The 15455-nt window shown below is 46.5% G+C and overlaps 1 protein-coding gene across 2 annotated transcripts in view; it reads left to right on the forward strand.

Annotated features, from left to right (window-relative positions):
- The window catches only part of otud7b (OTU deubiquitinase 7B), a 33402-nt gene extending 20366 nt beyond the window's left edge, over positions 1 to 13036 (forward strand). The window contains exons 3-12 of one of the 2 annotated variants that reach the window (XM_080857908.1): positions 737 to 907; positions 1424 to 1696; positions 2386 to 2487; positions 2956 to 3083; positions 4009 to 4115; positions 4741 to 4868; positions 6728 to 6877; positions 7375 to 7489; positions 9016 to 9100; positions 10062 to 13036. In XM_080857908.1, the coding sequence (XP_080714034.1) occupies positions 737 to 907; positions 1424 to 1696; positions 2386 to 2487; positions 2956 to 3083; positions 4009 to 4115; positions 4741 to 4868; positions 6728 to 6877; positions 7375 to 7489; positions 9016 to 9100; positions 10062 to 11591 (2789 nt within the window). In that variant the 3' untranslated portion in view covers positions 11592 to 13036. The remainder of the gene's footprint in view (positions 1 to 736; positions 908 to 1423; positions 1697 to 2385; positions 2488 to 2955; positions 3084 to 4008; positions 4116 to 4740; positions 4869 to 6727; positions 6878 to 7374; positions 7490 to 9015; positions 9101 to 10061) is intronic. The other variant, XM_080857909.1, reaches the window with a different exon arrangement.
- Positions 13037 to 15455: the final 2419 nt, after the last annotated feature.

The following is a 15455-nucleotide window of genomic DNA, read 5'->3' on the forward strand; positions in this document are numbered from 1 at the left end:
CCCTCCCTCCCTATCTTTCCCTCTCTCCCTCTCTGTCTCTCTCTTCCTCCCTCCCCATCTCTCCCTCTCTCCCTCTCTGTCTCTCTCTGTCTCTCTCTCTCTCTCTTCCTCCCTCCCCATCTCTCCCTCTCTCCCTCTCTGTCTGTTCTCCTTTCATCTGTTATGGTGCGGTTGTTGTTAATAGAGAGCTTGCTCGGGGGCATCAGTATCTCTGGCTGGGCTGTGTGGACGGGGCCGTGCGTAAACGCTGCTGCTGCTGCTGCTGTAAGCCCCCGAACCCAGCCTGCACGGCCTCAGCCAACGCTGCTGCTAGTTAGGTAATCCATACGCAGTGAGGTAAAGTTGGGACACGTTTCGCTGCCCACCCCCTTTTTTTTTTCTGGTTGCCTAGCAACGTTGCCTTTGCAGATAAAAGCAATATAGGTTGAAAATGTATTGTCCGCGCTACACGCACGTCCCTGCCCAGCTCCGAAAACAGCCGTTGCATGTGTTTAAATGTAGCCTCTGACAGAGGAGAGGCAGCAGCCGTTGGTTGAGATAGAGATTGAGATAAGAGATAAGATTGAGATAAGATTCCCCCGTCGCTGTTGATCTATTGTCAAACAATGACTGATTAGCAGCTGTAAGTGTGTGTGTGTGTGTGTGTGTGTGTGTGTCCCGAAGAGGCTGGCTTGGTTTAGTGGGATCCTAGAGTCCAATCTGATCTAACCCTAACCCGGCTGTTGTTCCCCCGCAGGCAAGAACTGGGATCTGACCGCCGCCCTCAGCGACTTTGAGCAGCTGAGGCAGGTGCACTCGGACACCTTGACATATTCGTTTGTGGAAGAGAGGGACTACCCTCCCCCCGAAAAGGAGGTGGCTCGAGTGAGCCGACCACTCCTGCATCGGCAGGATGAGGTGGTGCAAGGTACGGTTGCGCGATAAAACATCATAAGGAGGTGCAGTCCCTGCATGTTGGCATGGTTACTACTACTGCAGAGCAGTAGACTAGCACAACACCACTCTCATGTCACTTTATCTATTAAAGTCAGTTTTATTAGTTTTTTTTTCAGATTTTGAAACCGTATTAGACTTCCCAGTATTTTAAATGTTACGATTGCTCAGCAGTTTGATGACCAGAGCGAGTTGTTGTTGTTATCATTATCATTGTTGTTATTATTATTATTAGTCATGCATAAATGTGGAAAATCAACATGCCATGGAGCAGGAGTAGTCATCCCCTGCCTGTGCAGTTCGTAAGCAGCACATTTGCTATGGCTCTGCACATCCCCCCCCCCGCCATAGCCCATGTACTATTTTTGGTTCTAGTTACGACATTCACTCTCAAGTCATGGTCCATGCACAGCCTAGAGCGTCACACACAACAGTGGTCAGTCATGCTGTAATGGCCGTCTCTGTTTCTCACCACCTCTCTCTCAACCAGCCACCGAGAAGCGCCTCTCCAGAGGCATCTCGCACGCCAGCTCCACCATCGTGTCGCTGGCGCGCTCGCACGTCTCCAGCACGGGGGTCAGCGTCGGGGGCGTGGGCGGCGGAGGCGGCAGCAGCGGCGGCGGCGGCGGCGCCGACCCTCTCCTGGACACGCCGGTCTGCACCTTTCAGCTCCCCGACCTCACGGTGTACCGCGAGGACTTCCGCGGCTTCATCGAGCGCGACCTCATCGAGCAGTCCATGATGGTGGCGCTGGAGCACGCTGGTGAGAGATCTCACGTCACGTCACGTCATGTCATATCACGTCACGTCACGTCACGTCACGTCACGTCACCGTCTGCATTCACACTTTATTCAGAAAGAAATGCAACTGGAGATGTTGGCACACATAAGACACATGAGACTGTATAGAGATTTACTGATACAGGAAATACATCAACAGAAACACATTTAAGACAAATTAGCTGGAGCATGCCGTTGAGAGATCTCATATCACGTCACGTCACGTCATATCACCGTCACGCTGCGTTCACACTTTATTCAGAGAGAAATGCAACTGGGATTGTTGGACTCATTGCCACACCTGAGACAACATGAGACTGTATAGAGATTCACTGATACAGGAAATACATAGACAGAAACGCAGTCGAGACCAAATTAGCAGTGTATCATGGGATTATTAAAGAGATATATAAAGAGGGTCTATCTTATGTCTTCGTTATATACAGTACAGATAAACCAATTAAATGATGTCGTAGTCTAACTTTTGCTGATGGTGAATGTGTTTTTACAAGCATGCTGCTATGCCAAGAATAGTCTTTAAAGGAAAGGTTTAGTCTGTGGATAAAATAGTGTAGACTACTTGTCTACAAAACAAACATGAAACAGAAATACTTGAAGAGGGAGACAGAGTTGTGCACTGAGGCTAACGTTCCCCTCTGTTTGTACCTGCAGGGAGACTCAACTGGTGGACTCGTGTGGGCCCCGGCTGCCAGAGCTTGTTGCCCCTGGCTACGAGTGGAGATGGGAACTGCCTGCTCCACGCCGCCTCGCTGGGTGAGTTTTGGTTTTGTCGTCGTCCCCCCCCAGCTGGTAGGCAGATAACACGCACCAGTGGCCCCCGGAACATCTAAGGTGAACCCCCAGCCAGCGCCAGTGCCAGGAGGGGGGGTCGGGGGGGGGCACACTTGGCTTGGCCTGCGGAGCGTTACAATGCCAACCCAGTGCCACCACGGGAAGATTAGCAGCAGCAGCTTATTAATTAGGGGCAACTTCAACTTTAAGCCCCGTCAGAGGAATATTAATCCGTTCCTAGACGTCGTCTCATGTGGCCTTTTCCTCCCCTTTGTGTGAAACCATGTTCCTCAGGCCTGATGCTAGCTACTACAGTTCACCTTTTACACTTGGTTACATTTTTAGCTTTTTTTTACTCATTCCACACCAAAAGCACAGACTAGTCTGTCTTCTGTGACGTCAGTGACTTGTTTCTTAACCCTTTCGATGATTTTATTCCGTCCCGTGCAGGAATGTGGGGCTTCCATGACCGCGATCTGATGCTGCGGAAGGCCCTGTATGCACTAATGGACCATGGCCAGGAGAGGGAAGCACTGAGGCGACGGTGGCGGTGGCAGCAGACCATGCAGAACAAAGAGGTCAGCGCTCCCATCGCTCATAGATCACACTGGTGTGTGTGTGTGTGTGTGTGTGTGTGTGTGTGTGTGTGTGTGTGTGTGGTGTGTTTGTGTGTGTGTGTTAGTGTGTGTGTGTGCTCCCATCGCTCATAGATCACACTGGTACCAGCCCTCCCTGGGGCAGCAGCAATCATGCATCATTATCATCTAGCTAATGTGCCAATGCAGACTTCCAAGACGCAGTTCTTAGTCAGCATCATTGTCGGAGGCTGCGCTAAAATGCTGTGTGTTTTTTTTGATTCTGGTTATATTTCATACTTATAAAACTTTTGGAAAATGGGTCCTTGTTTGTGGCAAGTGTGTGGGACCCAAAAGGTTCAAGTTCGACTTTAGTTGAACACTGTGGGTGGCGTTATGTCAGTGATTCCCCTGACCTCTTTTGTAACTGGCTGTGTGGCTCTAAAGTGTGAAAGAACAGGTGTGAAAGAACAGGTGTTTTTATTCTGGTTATATTTCATACTTATAAAACTTTGGAAAATGGGATCCTTGTTCGTGCGCATGTGTGTGGGTGGCATTATGACAGTGATTGCCCTGACCTCTTTGGTAACTGGCTCTGTGGCTCTAAAGTGTGAAAAAACAGGTTTGAAAGAACAGATGTGAGAGAACAGGTGTGAAAGACCAGGTGTGAAACTGTATCTGTTTTGTGGTGCAGTCAGGGCTGGTGTACAGGTGTGAAAGAACAGGTGTGAAAGAACAGGTGTGAGAGTACAGGTGTGAGGGAACAGGTGTGAAAGAACAGGTGTGAGAGTACAGGTGTGAGAGAACAGGTGTGAAACTGTATCTGTGTTGCGGTGCAGTCAGGGCTGGTGTACAGGTGTGAGGGAACAGGTGTGAGAGAACAGGTGTGAGAGTACAGGTGTGAAACTGTTTCTGTGTTGTGTTGCAGTCGGGGCTGGTGTACACGGAGGAGGAGTGGCAGAAGGAGTGGAACGAGTTACTGAAGCTGGCATCCAGCGAACCCAGAATACACTACAGCGCCAACGGCAGCAACGGGTAGGTCATAGGATCAGACAGCCATTATCTTAATCACATTCATAGTTACACTGCATAGAGAGCTAGCAGTCACATTATAATAATAGTAATAATCATAACAATAATAATAATAATAATAATAATAAAACTTTATTTATGAAGCACCTTTCATTCAAAATAATGCAGCTCAAAGAGCTTTATTATGTCACTTCCATACTTTGAATCTCATGTCACTAAGTAGTGTTTACTAATACACACTATAGTAGGCATAGTTTTCTATATACGTATGTTCATAGAGAACTAGCAGTCACATTAGGGCTCTTCCATAGTTTGGCTCTCATGTCACTAGATAACAGGCATAGTTTTCCTAAGTATTCTGTAGATCCTGGTGGTGCGAACCACTGAGGTTCCAATGAATTATGAATTTGACCTGCTTGACCAGGAGAGGTTGTCTGACTCATAGTTTCACCTGTGTGTGTGTGTGTGTGTGTGTGGTGTGTGTGTGTGTATGTGTGCGTGGTGTGTGTGTGTGTGTGTGTGTGTGTGTGTGTGTGTGTGTGTGTGTGGGTGGTGTGTGTGTGTGTGTGTGTGTGCGTGCGTGCGTGCGTGTGTTTGTGGTGTTGTGTGTGTGTGTGTGTGTGTGTAGGGCGGAGTCTTCAGAGGAACCAGTGTATGAGAGTCTGGAGGAGTTCCATGTGTTTGTTCTGGCCCACGTGCTGCGCAGACCCATAGTGGTGGTGGCGGACACCATGCTGAGGGACTCTGGTGGAGAGGGTAAGGGCACACACACACACACTGTCACATGCTCTCACACACACACACGCACACTGTCACATACTCACACACACACACACACACACACACACACACACACTGTCACATACTCACACACACACACACACACACACACACGCACACCATGCTGAGGGACTCCGGTGGAGAGGGTAAGGGCGCACACACACACACACACACACACACACACACACACACACACACACACACACACACACACACACCCAAATACACACACACATACACCATGGGGGTAAGGGCGTCCACACACGAGCCAACCGTGATTCCACTGGTTTTATTCAATCAGCTTGTGCTTCCTCACAACTAGCCAATTTACACACACACACACACCCATATACTCACTCACACCCACCCTAATACCTTCGGTTTCTTTTGCACACACCCATTCAAGAGATAGCACGACCAACCAAAAGAACGTTTCTAGCCTGGGGCCATCTTGTCTCCTGTTGGTGCATATATTAACCCACATTTATAGATAGCACTAGAGATGTGGAAGCTGTGAATGGAGTTTAGCTGACTACAACTGAGAATAGTTTATATGAGTGCGTCTACAAAGGCTATCGTGCATACTACCTGGTATTGCAATAGCTAGTGACACGTAACTTAATGTTGACCGACTCCCTGACAATAGTTAATATGAGTGCGTCTACAATGGCACAAGTGTCCTGCATACTACCTGGTATTGCAATAGCTGGAGACTTAATTAACAGTTTCATGACTTCCTGACAATAGTTAATATGAGTGCGTCTACAATGGCATAAGTGTCTTGCATACTACCCGGTATTGCAATAGCTGGAGAGATAACTAAAGGTTAAGCGACTCCCTGATAATAGTTCATATGAGTGCGTCAACAATGGCATATGTGTTTTGCATACTACCTGGTATTGCAATAGCTGGAGACTTAATTAACGGTTTCCTGACTCCCTGACAATAGTTAATATGAGTGCGTCTACAAAGGTGTGTTGTGCATTCTACCTGGTATTACAATAGCTGGAGACTAAATTAACGGTTTCCTGACTTCCTGACAATAGTTAATATGAGTGCGTCTACAATGGCATAAGTGTCTTGCATACTACCTAGTATTGCAATAGCTGGAGACATAACTAAAGGTTAAGCGACTCCCTGATAATAGTTCATATGAGTGCGTCTACAAAGACATATGTGTCCTGCATACTACCTGGTATTACAATAGCTGGAGACTAAATTAACGGTTTCCTGACTTCCTGACAATAGTTAATATGAGTGCGTCTACAATGGCATAAGTGTCTTGCATACTACCTGGTATTGCAATAGCTGGAGACATAACTAAAGGTTAAGCGACTCCCTGATAATAGTTCATATGAGTGAGTCTACAAAGAACTCAGAACTCAGAACTGTTTATTTGACAGCAACAATATTATTACAATTTTACGGATGGAATAACATACAATAAATTAGATACACAAAATAAACAAAGAAATTAGATGAGTGTATAGAAAAGTAATATGATGCTGTCGGGAGAATCCTATAAGGCTACATATTGTGTCGCTGTCAAGGAGCAGACATATGTGTTGTGCATACTACCTGCTATTGCAAAAGGTGGAGACATAACTAAAGGTTAAGCGACTCCCTGATAATAGTTCATATGAGTGCGTCTACAAAGACATATGTGTTGTGCACACTACCTGGTATTACAATAGCTGAAGACTAAATTAGCGGTTTCCTGACTTCCTGACAATAGTTAATATACGTAACTAAGACGGACGGACGGACGGACGTACGGACGTTCGGAGACGTAACTAAAGGTTGACCGCCTCCCTTCTGTTCACCTCTCCCTCCAGCCTTTGCACCGATTCCATTTGGAGGGATGTACCTGCCCCTGGAGGTCCCAGCCAGCAAGTGCCACCGCTCTCCCCTGGTGCTGGCCTACGACCAGGCCCACTTCTCCGCTCTGGTGTCTATGGAGCAGAAGGACGGCTCTAAAGAGCAAGGTAGTGACGGGCACACTGGAGCTCGGATCAAAATAAGTCCTCCGCAACATTGAAAAAAATGATGTACCCGTTTTCCTTGAGGTGTTAAAAGTTTGAGACAAATTCAAGTAATGGAATTGCATTAACGGTGAATAGTATTGGAGGGTTGATCCACTGACAGTCACACTGGAGCTTGGATAAAATGAATCCTCCGTAACGTTGAAAAAATAATTGTAATTTTAATTAATAGCGAATGGTATTGGAGAGTTGATCTACGGACAAGCACAATGGAGCTCGGATTAAATGAATCCTCCGTAACGTCGAAAAAATTATTGTAATTTTAATTAACAGCGAATGGTATTGGAGAGTTGATCTCTCTCTCATGAAGAGTTTTGTTTTGTTGGCTTCTTGTTGGTCGACATGTCTGTTATCCTAAAGGGGCCTGTAGGTCCTAGTTCTGGGGACTGTGGAGGTTAAGAGAGGGTCAAATCAAGCCTCTCTTCTGTTTTCTTCCATAGCGGTGATTCCTCTGACGGACTCGGATCATAAGATGCTGCCACTGCACTTTGCTGTGGACCCGGGGAAGGACTGGGAATGGGGAAAGGATGACGGTGACAACGTGATGCTTGCCAGGTACAGCGATCACTATTTTGCTTAGATCCTTTAGATGGCCTAGAACGCTCAGTCTGTTACATTTTTCAACACGTTGACTCCACCAGAGCTGTTCGAGCAGCATTGATTTGTTGTCTAAAGTAAATACGAATTTGAGTCTGCATGCGCGTGTGGGTGTCAGTGACAGATGGTGATTTAAGCGTATTATAAAGCATAAAACTAAGAACCGGAGAGAGCTAGGGGGGTCCGGGAAGGCATGCCCCCCCAGAAGAATGTTTTTGAAAAATAAGCCCTAGAATGTTGACTTCTGGTGAATTTCAGGGAAACAAATTGACAAATTGAAACTTAAACATTATGATACTGTTACTGTTGTTATAACTGAGTTACTGTAGTTATAACTGAGTTACTGTAGTTATAACTGAGTTACTGTAGTTATAACTGAGTTACTGTTGTTATAACTGAGTTACTGTAGTTATAGCTGAGTTTACCGGGACCCACAGAATGATGTGATTGTGATCAAAACACCGTAATTTGTCAGACCTAATGTTGATCATGTTTATATTAATGTGCAAGGAGATGCACAATTGTTTCAAAACCTGCTTCAAATCCTGGGACAAAACAAAAAAAGATGACTCCTATTGAAATCCATTTATTTGCTTTATATCAATAACATGCACTTCATGTCATTTTAAATTTGGCCAGTTGGGTCCGCTTTTGTACATCTTACTTTGTCAGTTGGTGCAGCAATAGGCAGAAAAACAGACAAGAAATCAGTCTTTAATTGTAAGAGACACACACCGTTTCAATCCATGAATGTAATTTTCATTACTTTCCTGAAGCGTGGCTTTATCTTCTTAAATTGACTAGCTACCCCTGGTGTGTGTGTGTGTGTGTTTGTTTGTTTGTTTGTTTGTTGGTGTATTTATTAGTTGTGTCAAGAAAAGAAAGAAAGAGAGTGAAGGATAATAAAAAGAACATTAAGATCACGCTAAACTCTTCAGGAAATGGCCCTCGCAAAACCTCGTATCACCAACCATGATCAACTAATCTGGAGAGCAAGCTATTCTCGACAGTCATTGAGGGATTATCAGTGAAAGCCTGCTATAAAAGGAGCCGTCTTGAAATAGCACAGCAAAGAGGATATTTTTACTCTTCAACGTCATGTTATTACACAGCGTTTTGTTTGTTGATTACAGAGCTGCGTAAGAAATGAGGCACAGCGTGGCTTCTATTCTTAACAGCCTCACGAAATCCAAATTTATAATTGTGTGTTCGGTCCCGGCCATGACAGATTGTTAGCATTGAGTACTGCTCAAGTATTTTTATTATTATTTTTTTATTTTTAAGTCCATGAATATCTGACAAGTGAGATGTGATCCAGGAAATAAAAGGGGCTCTTTATTATAATCATAATTTTATTTATTATAAATATAATATACGTATATTTGTTATAAAGCCACATTTCCATTGGGGTTTGGGGATGATGTTCTATATCATGTTTTGCATCAGCATAACATAGCCTCTATTCTTCCTCTGCCATCCCCCAGTGTGGCCCTATCCCTGGAGGCGAAGCTGAATTTTCTGCACAGCTACATGACCGTGACATGGCTACCGCTGCCTTGTGAGGTACAGGTGAGCTTCTTACTCGCATGAAGGATCTCGAGGAAAACCTCACTTAAGGATCCTAACAGTCAGATGTAGGGATTGTACTAAAACAAGTTGGCATGAAACAGTTTTTGAATAATCCATGCATGTATTTAGGGACCTGTAGTTCCTATAAATACACAATATACAGATTTATCTTATGATTACTGTTATGCAACGTACTGGATAATAGTTGATCCTTAACCCCTGCAGATGTATCTTTGCATGCAGAAAATAGAAGTATTACCACTACTACAACCAGTACTACCTCGGAGTTAAATAGGGCAACTATGCAGACGTAACACTTGTTGAAACGATGGATAGTATTACCACTACTACAACCAGTACTACCTCGGAGTTAAATAGGGCAACTATGCAGACGTAACACTTGTTGTAACGATGGATAGTATTACCACTACTACAACCAGTACTACCTCGGAGTTAAATAGGGCAACTATGCAGACGTAACACTTGTTGTAACGATGAATAGTATTACCACTACTACAACCAGTACTACCTCGGAGTTAAATAGGGCAACTATGCAGACGTAACACTTGTTGTAACGATGGATAGTATTACCACTGCTACAACCAGTACTACTTCAGATATAAATAGACCAACTATGCAGACGTAAAACGCTTGTTGTAACCATGGATAGTTTAACCACTGCTACAACCAGTACTACTTCAGATGTAAATACACCAACTATGCAGACGTAAAACGCTTGTTGTAACCATGGATAGTATAACCACTACTACAACCAGTACTACTTCAGATATCAAAAGACCAACTATGCAGACGTAAAACGCTTGTTGTAACCATGGATAGTATAACCACTACTACAACCAGTACTACTTCAGATATCAAAAGACCAACTATGCAGTCGTAAAACGCTTGTTGTAACGATGGATAGAACTGACAGTGATTTGTGTTTGTGTTGTCTTTACAGCAGGCTCCACTGGCCCAGCCAGAGTCACCCACGGCCTCTGCTGGTGAGGAGGCGCGGAGCCCCCCGGACTCGGGCGAGTCGGACAAGGAGTCCGTGAGCAGCAGCTCCAACGGCAACGGCGAAAGCAGCACGACGGGAGGAGGCACCTCCTCTTCCAAGCCCAGCGGCGGCTCCTCCAGCTCCTCCAGCTCGTCCAGCAACAGCTCCGCCCCCAAGGACAAGAGCCGGAAGGACAAGGACAAGGAGAAGGACAAAGACAAGGAAAAGGACCGTGACAAGAAGCGGGCCGATTCGGTGGCCAACAAGCTGGGCAGCTTCGGCAAGAGCCTGGGCAGCAAGCTGAAGAAGAACGTGGGCGGCCTGATGACGAGCAAGAGCACGGGGGGCGTCGGAGGACCCGGGGGTGGCACGGGGGGCAAAGGGGACGCCACGGAGAAGAAGAAGGGCTCCCTGAGGGGGCGCAAGGGGAGCAAGGACGGCTCCCCTTCTATGCAGAGCTCCGAGGATTCTGGGAAAGGATCTCCGTCCTCCAGCAGCGAGCGACCCGTCGGAGGGGGGGGCAGCCCGGGCGAGCCGGACCCCTACAAGTACAGCACGGACGTGAAGGTGAGCCTCGGCATTCTGCGCGCCGCCATGCAAGGCGAGCGCAAGTACATCTTCGCCGGGATGCTGACCACGAGCAACCGGCAGCCCTTCCAGGAGGAGATGATCCAGCGGTACCTGGCCGACGCCGAGGAGCGCTTCAGGACCGAACAGGAGCAGCGCCGGGAGGCGGAGCGGAGGGGCGGGGTCGGGGGTGCGGGGCTGGCCACCCCCAACGGCTCGCAGGCCCGCAAGGAAGGCGGAGGAGTGGACCTGGGGTACCGCGGCTTCGAGGCCGCGAAAGAGGAGCTGGTGGAAGGAACCACGACCTCGTTTAGCAACTTCAAGCCGTCCGTCTTCAGCCCCAACCTGTACTCGGGTGTGGTCCCCATCCCACGGCCCACGTTGGTGGAGCACCCCGCGACCGCCCTCTCCCAGACGCCCCCGGCCCCTCTGTCACAGACCCTGCACACGCACGGCTATATGGACGCTCGCCGACAACTAGCTGGCGGGGGTCCCCCTGGCTCCTCTTCCTCCTACCTGGGGTTCCCATCGTACGCCACCCTCCCCCGCCACGGCCCCGTGGCTCAAGACCCGCCCCATCCCCAGCAGTACCACGTACCCGCTCCTGCGCCTTCAGTGGCCAGCCCCTCCCGGGTCAACCCCTGCTTCCCCACCTACCCTGCGGAGCTGGACCCCGAGCCCGTAGGGGGTGTGGGGTACATCAACGGCTACCGGAGCCTGGACGGCGGCGGTCGCAACGGTCCGCCCCCGGTTCGGCACTACTCCCTGGGCAGCGCCGGCGGCCTGGCGGGCCTGCAGACCACCCGCTGTCGGACGCCCAGCTGCAATTTCTTCGGGCACCCCGAGACGAGCAACTACTGCTCCTACTGCTACAGGGAGGAGCTGAAGAGAAGGGAACCGGAGCAGACCATACACAGGTTCTGAGCAGCTGGGAGGGTTGGAATGGAGAGGAGCGAGGCTAGCGGTCTACACAGCCCTGCCTGCCCTGCCTGCCTTCCTGCCTGCCTGCCTGCCTGCCTGCCTGCTTACCTAGGGGGGCACTTGAGGCTGAAACTTCCGTCTTCAAAAGGAGAAAAAAACGTCACAGACAGACACTGCCTTTTGGACTGGAGCGATGAGTCATCATCCCCCCCCCATGCTGACTGTGGATATGGTGGCAAGTCTTAACTGTGAGAAGCTTCAATGGGGAGAATGATTCGATGGGACATTGGCTCCATCCGCGGAGGGAGGACCTGAGAGATGTGGCGACGGTGGAGGGAAGTGGGCCAGTCTCAACCTCCTCGCCGCACTGGAACAGTCATCCTCTGTTTTGGCTCCCCCTGGTGGAGTGAATGTAAGCCGCAGGCGACATCAATTTTTTTTTTTTTTTTTTAAAGTGCAACATGCTTAATTGCATTTCATGAAAAATAACCATACACACTCACATAAACACAACCCCAGGCATACAAGAAAGCACAACCATGAACTGCTTGTTTATCTACATTTTTTTTTTTTGTAAGAAGCATACAGTCTCTGGCACTGTAGGTCAATAAGAAAAGGTCAGGCAAGGGGAGATTGTGTACCACTGGACTAAGGTTTTGGGTTTTGCTAAGATACGAATCGAGGAATCTCATAGTTCTTCTATGGGAAAAGGAAAAAAATTATAGAGAACACGCCCAAGCTTCCTTGAGTTCAATCTTCTAAATATTTGCTTGCAAATACTAAGCAGGTGCCAGCGATATTAAATGAAATGGTTCAGTGTTTGCGTTGGTCGGATGTTCAAATTTGGTGAAGCGTCACGCTTTCTTTAAATATCTCTTCAGCTAAACGTGGGTTTGGCTCGGTGCTCTCCAGTTCGGTCATCTCAGCCTGATGGCCCAGTTGAACTGCTTCAGCCCATCAGCCATCAAACAAAAGGCTTCTCCCCCCCCTTTACATACACTACAAACCGCATCTCTGACAAGGTCCGAAGGTATTTCTAACTTGACATTTGTTCCTAACTTGCAAAGAAAGTCGCGTGATAGCTCTCTGCCTGTGATGCTTTATACTCACAGATCAAATGTGGAAGTAAATACCTAGTGTGGCGTTAATCTCTGACTAAACTTTCTGTGTTTACAAAAAACGCAGATGCTACTGGTCAGCCAGCTGCTGCATTTGTTTTTGTTTTTCTGATATGGAACTGATAATTTCCTTCTCTGTTTCAGTATTGGTGGTGTATTTAAAGAGTGTTTCAATGTTCTGGTTTCTGATGGTACAGTATAGCTTTTTAAAACAAATAGCCAGTATCGAATTCTTGTGCAAGTCAGCGTAATTAGATTAACTTTGTGGTCCGCATACATATATATATATACATGTATAAACATACATATATACAGCCGCGGAAAAAATTAAGAGACCACTTCAAAATTATCAGTTTCTCTGGTTTTACTATTTATTGGTATGTGTTAAAGTAAAATGTACATTTTTGTTTTATTCTATAACCTACTGGCAACATTCCTACCAAATTTCAAATAAAAATATTGTCATTTAGATCATTTATTTGCAGAAAAATGACAATTGGTCAAAATAGCAAAAAATATGCAGTGTCTTCAGATCTCGAATAATGCAAAGAAAACAAGCTCATATTCATTTTTAAACTACACAATACTAATGCTTACACTTAGGAAGAGTTCAGAAATCAATATTTGGTGGAATAACTTTGATTTAAAATCACAACGTTCATGTGTCTTGGCATGCTCTCCACCAGTCTTTCACATTGCCGTTGGGTGACTTTATGCTACTCCTGGCGCAAGAATTCAAGCAGCTCGGCTTCTTTTCATGGCTTTTGACCATCCATCTTCCTCTTGATCACATTTCAGAGGTTTTTTTATGGGATTCAGGTCTCGAAATTGGGCTGGCCATGACAGGGTCCTGATCTGGTGGTACTCCATCAACACCTTTACTGGCCTGGCTGTGTGGCATGGAGCATTGCCCTGCTGGAAAAAAACATTTCTCAGAGTTGGGGAACATTGTCAGAGCTAAAGGAAGCAAGTTTTTCTTCCGGGACAACGTTGTACTTTGCCTGGCAGAGGTTTGTAAAAGACCATAAGGATTGAAAAAAGCGGACTGGAGGGTCTTCTAGTTCGTCTTCTCTGATGAGTCCAATTTTCAGCTTTGCCCAACACATGGTCGTCTGATGGTTAGACGGAGACCTGGAGAGGCCTACAAGCCAGAGAGTCTTGCACCTACTGTGAAATCGGACTCATCAGAGAAGACGAACTTAGAAGAACCTCCAGTCCGCTTTTTCAACCCTTAAGGTCTTTTACAAACCTCAGCCAGGCAAAGTACAACGTTGTCCCGGAAGAAAAACTTGCTTCCTTTTGCTCTGACAATGTTCCCCAACTCTGAGAAGTGTTTTTTCCAGCAGGGCAATGCTCCATGCCACACAGCCAGGCCAGTAAAGGTGTGGATGGAGTACCACCAGATCAGGACCCTGTCATGGCCAGCCCAATTTCGAGACCTGAATCCCATAAAAAACCTCTGAAATGTGATCAAGAGGAAGATGGATGGTCAAAAGCCATGAAAAGAAGCCGAGCTGCTTGAATTCTTGCGCCAGGAGTAGCATAAAGTCACCCAACGGCAATGTGAAAGACTGGTGGAGAGCATGCCAAGACACATGAAAGTTGTGATTTTAAATCAAGGTTATTCCACCAAATATTGATTTCTGAACTCTTCCTAAGTGTAAGCATTAGTATTGTGTAGTTTAAAAATGAATATGAGCTTGTTTTCTTTGCATTATTCGAGATCTGAAGACACTGCATCATTTTTGCTATTTTGACCAATTGTCATTTTTCTGCAAATAAATTATCTAAATGACAATATTTTTATTTGAAATTTGGTAGGAATGTTGCCAGTAGGTTATAGAATAAAACAAAAATGTACATTTTACTTCAACCCATTCCAATAAATAGTAAAACCAGAGAAACTGATAATTTTGAAGTGGTCTCTTAATTTTTTCCGCGGCTGTATATATATACAGTACACAAACAAAAGGTCATTAGTGTCATATTAGGTCTAGTTAAAGGTCTAACCTGGCTAATCAGATATATTTTATCGAAGATATTACGGTAAAATGAAATCAGACAAAACTGATGCCAGTTGTCATGCAAAAGAAATGTTACACACATTGCGATACCCTACCTTCCAAAAGCTCAAGTCACGGCATGGTGTGACGTCCAAGTAAAGAGAGTGACCATGACAGGTCACTAGGCGGCTTTCTGCACAAAAATTAAGCACTTTTTTTCTTAGGTCCTGAGCGTGTGTGTGTGTGTTTGTGTGTGTGTGTGTGTGTGTGTTCCAGTGTGATGATGGCATGCTGTATGTTATTTCGGACCTGGGATGTCCGCTTCCTCAGTCTGGAGAGGCACTGCCTGCTCACTTAAGGGCGGGGTCAGGCGCATCTCTGAGGATGACGACATCGCTCTCTCATCTCTTGTTCTCTCCAAGTTGCCTTTTTCTCTTGGCCCATCCGCTCTACGGGTTTCTGTCTGTCTGTCTGTGTCAAGGCTTAATGTTTCCCCCGTTTTTATTTATTTTTTCGAATTCCAGAAACTGTGCGAAGCCATTTTGGGAGGAAGGCTGTTCTGGTCCTTACTCCCTGTGTGTGTGTGTTTTCCCCCCTAAGCAGTGCTGAATGCCATGGTTTTGGCAGGGCCCTTTTCAGGCCTCTTTTCCCCCCTTTTTTCTTCCTCTTTTTATGGGTGTTTTGAAGGTGCTGCCATGTTGGTTGACAGACAAAGGCCTCGTTGAGGATCTGCTGTGGTGGTGGAA

Source organism: Sprattus sprattus (assembly GCF_963457725.1).
Source record: "Sprattus sprattus genome assembly, chromosome: 19".
Classification (NCBI taxonomy): Eukaryota; Metazoa; Chordata; class Actinopteri; order Clupeiformes; family Clupeidae; genus Sprattus; species Sprattus sprattus.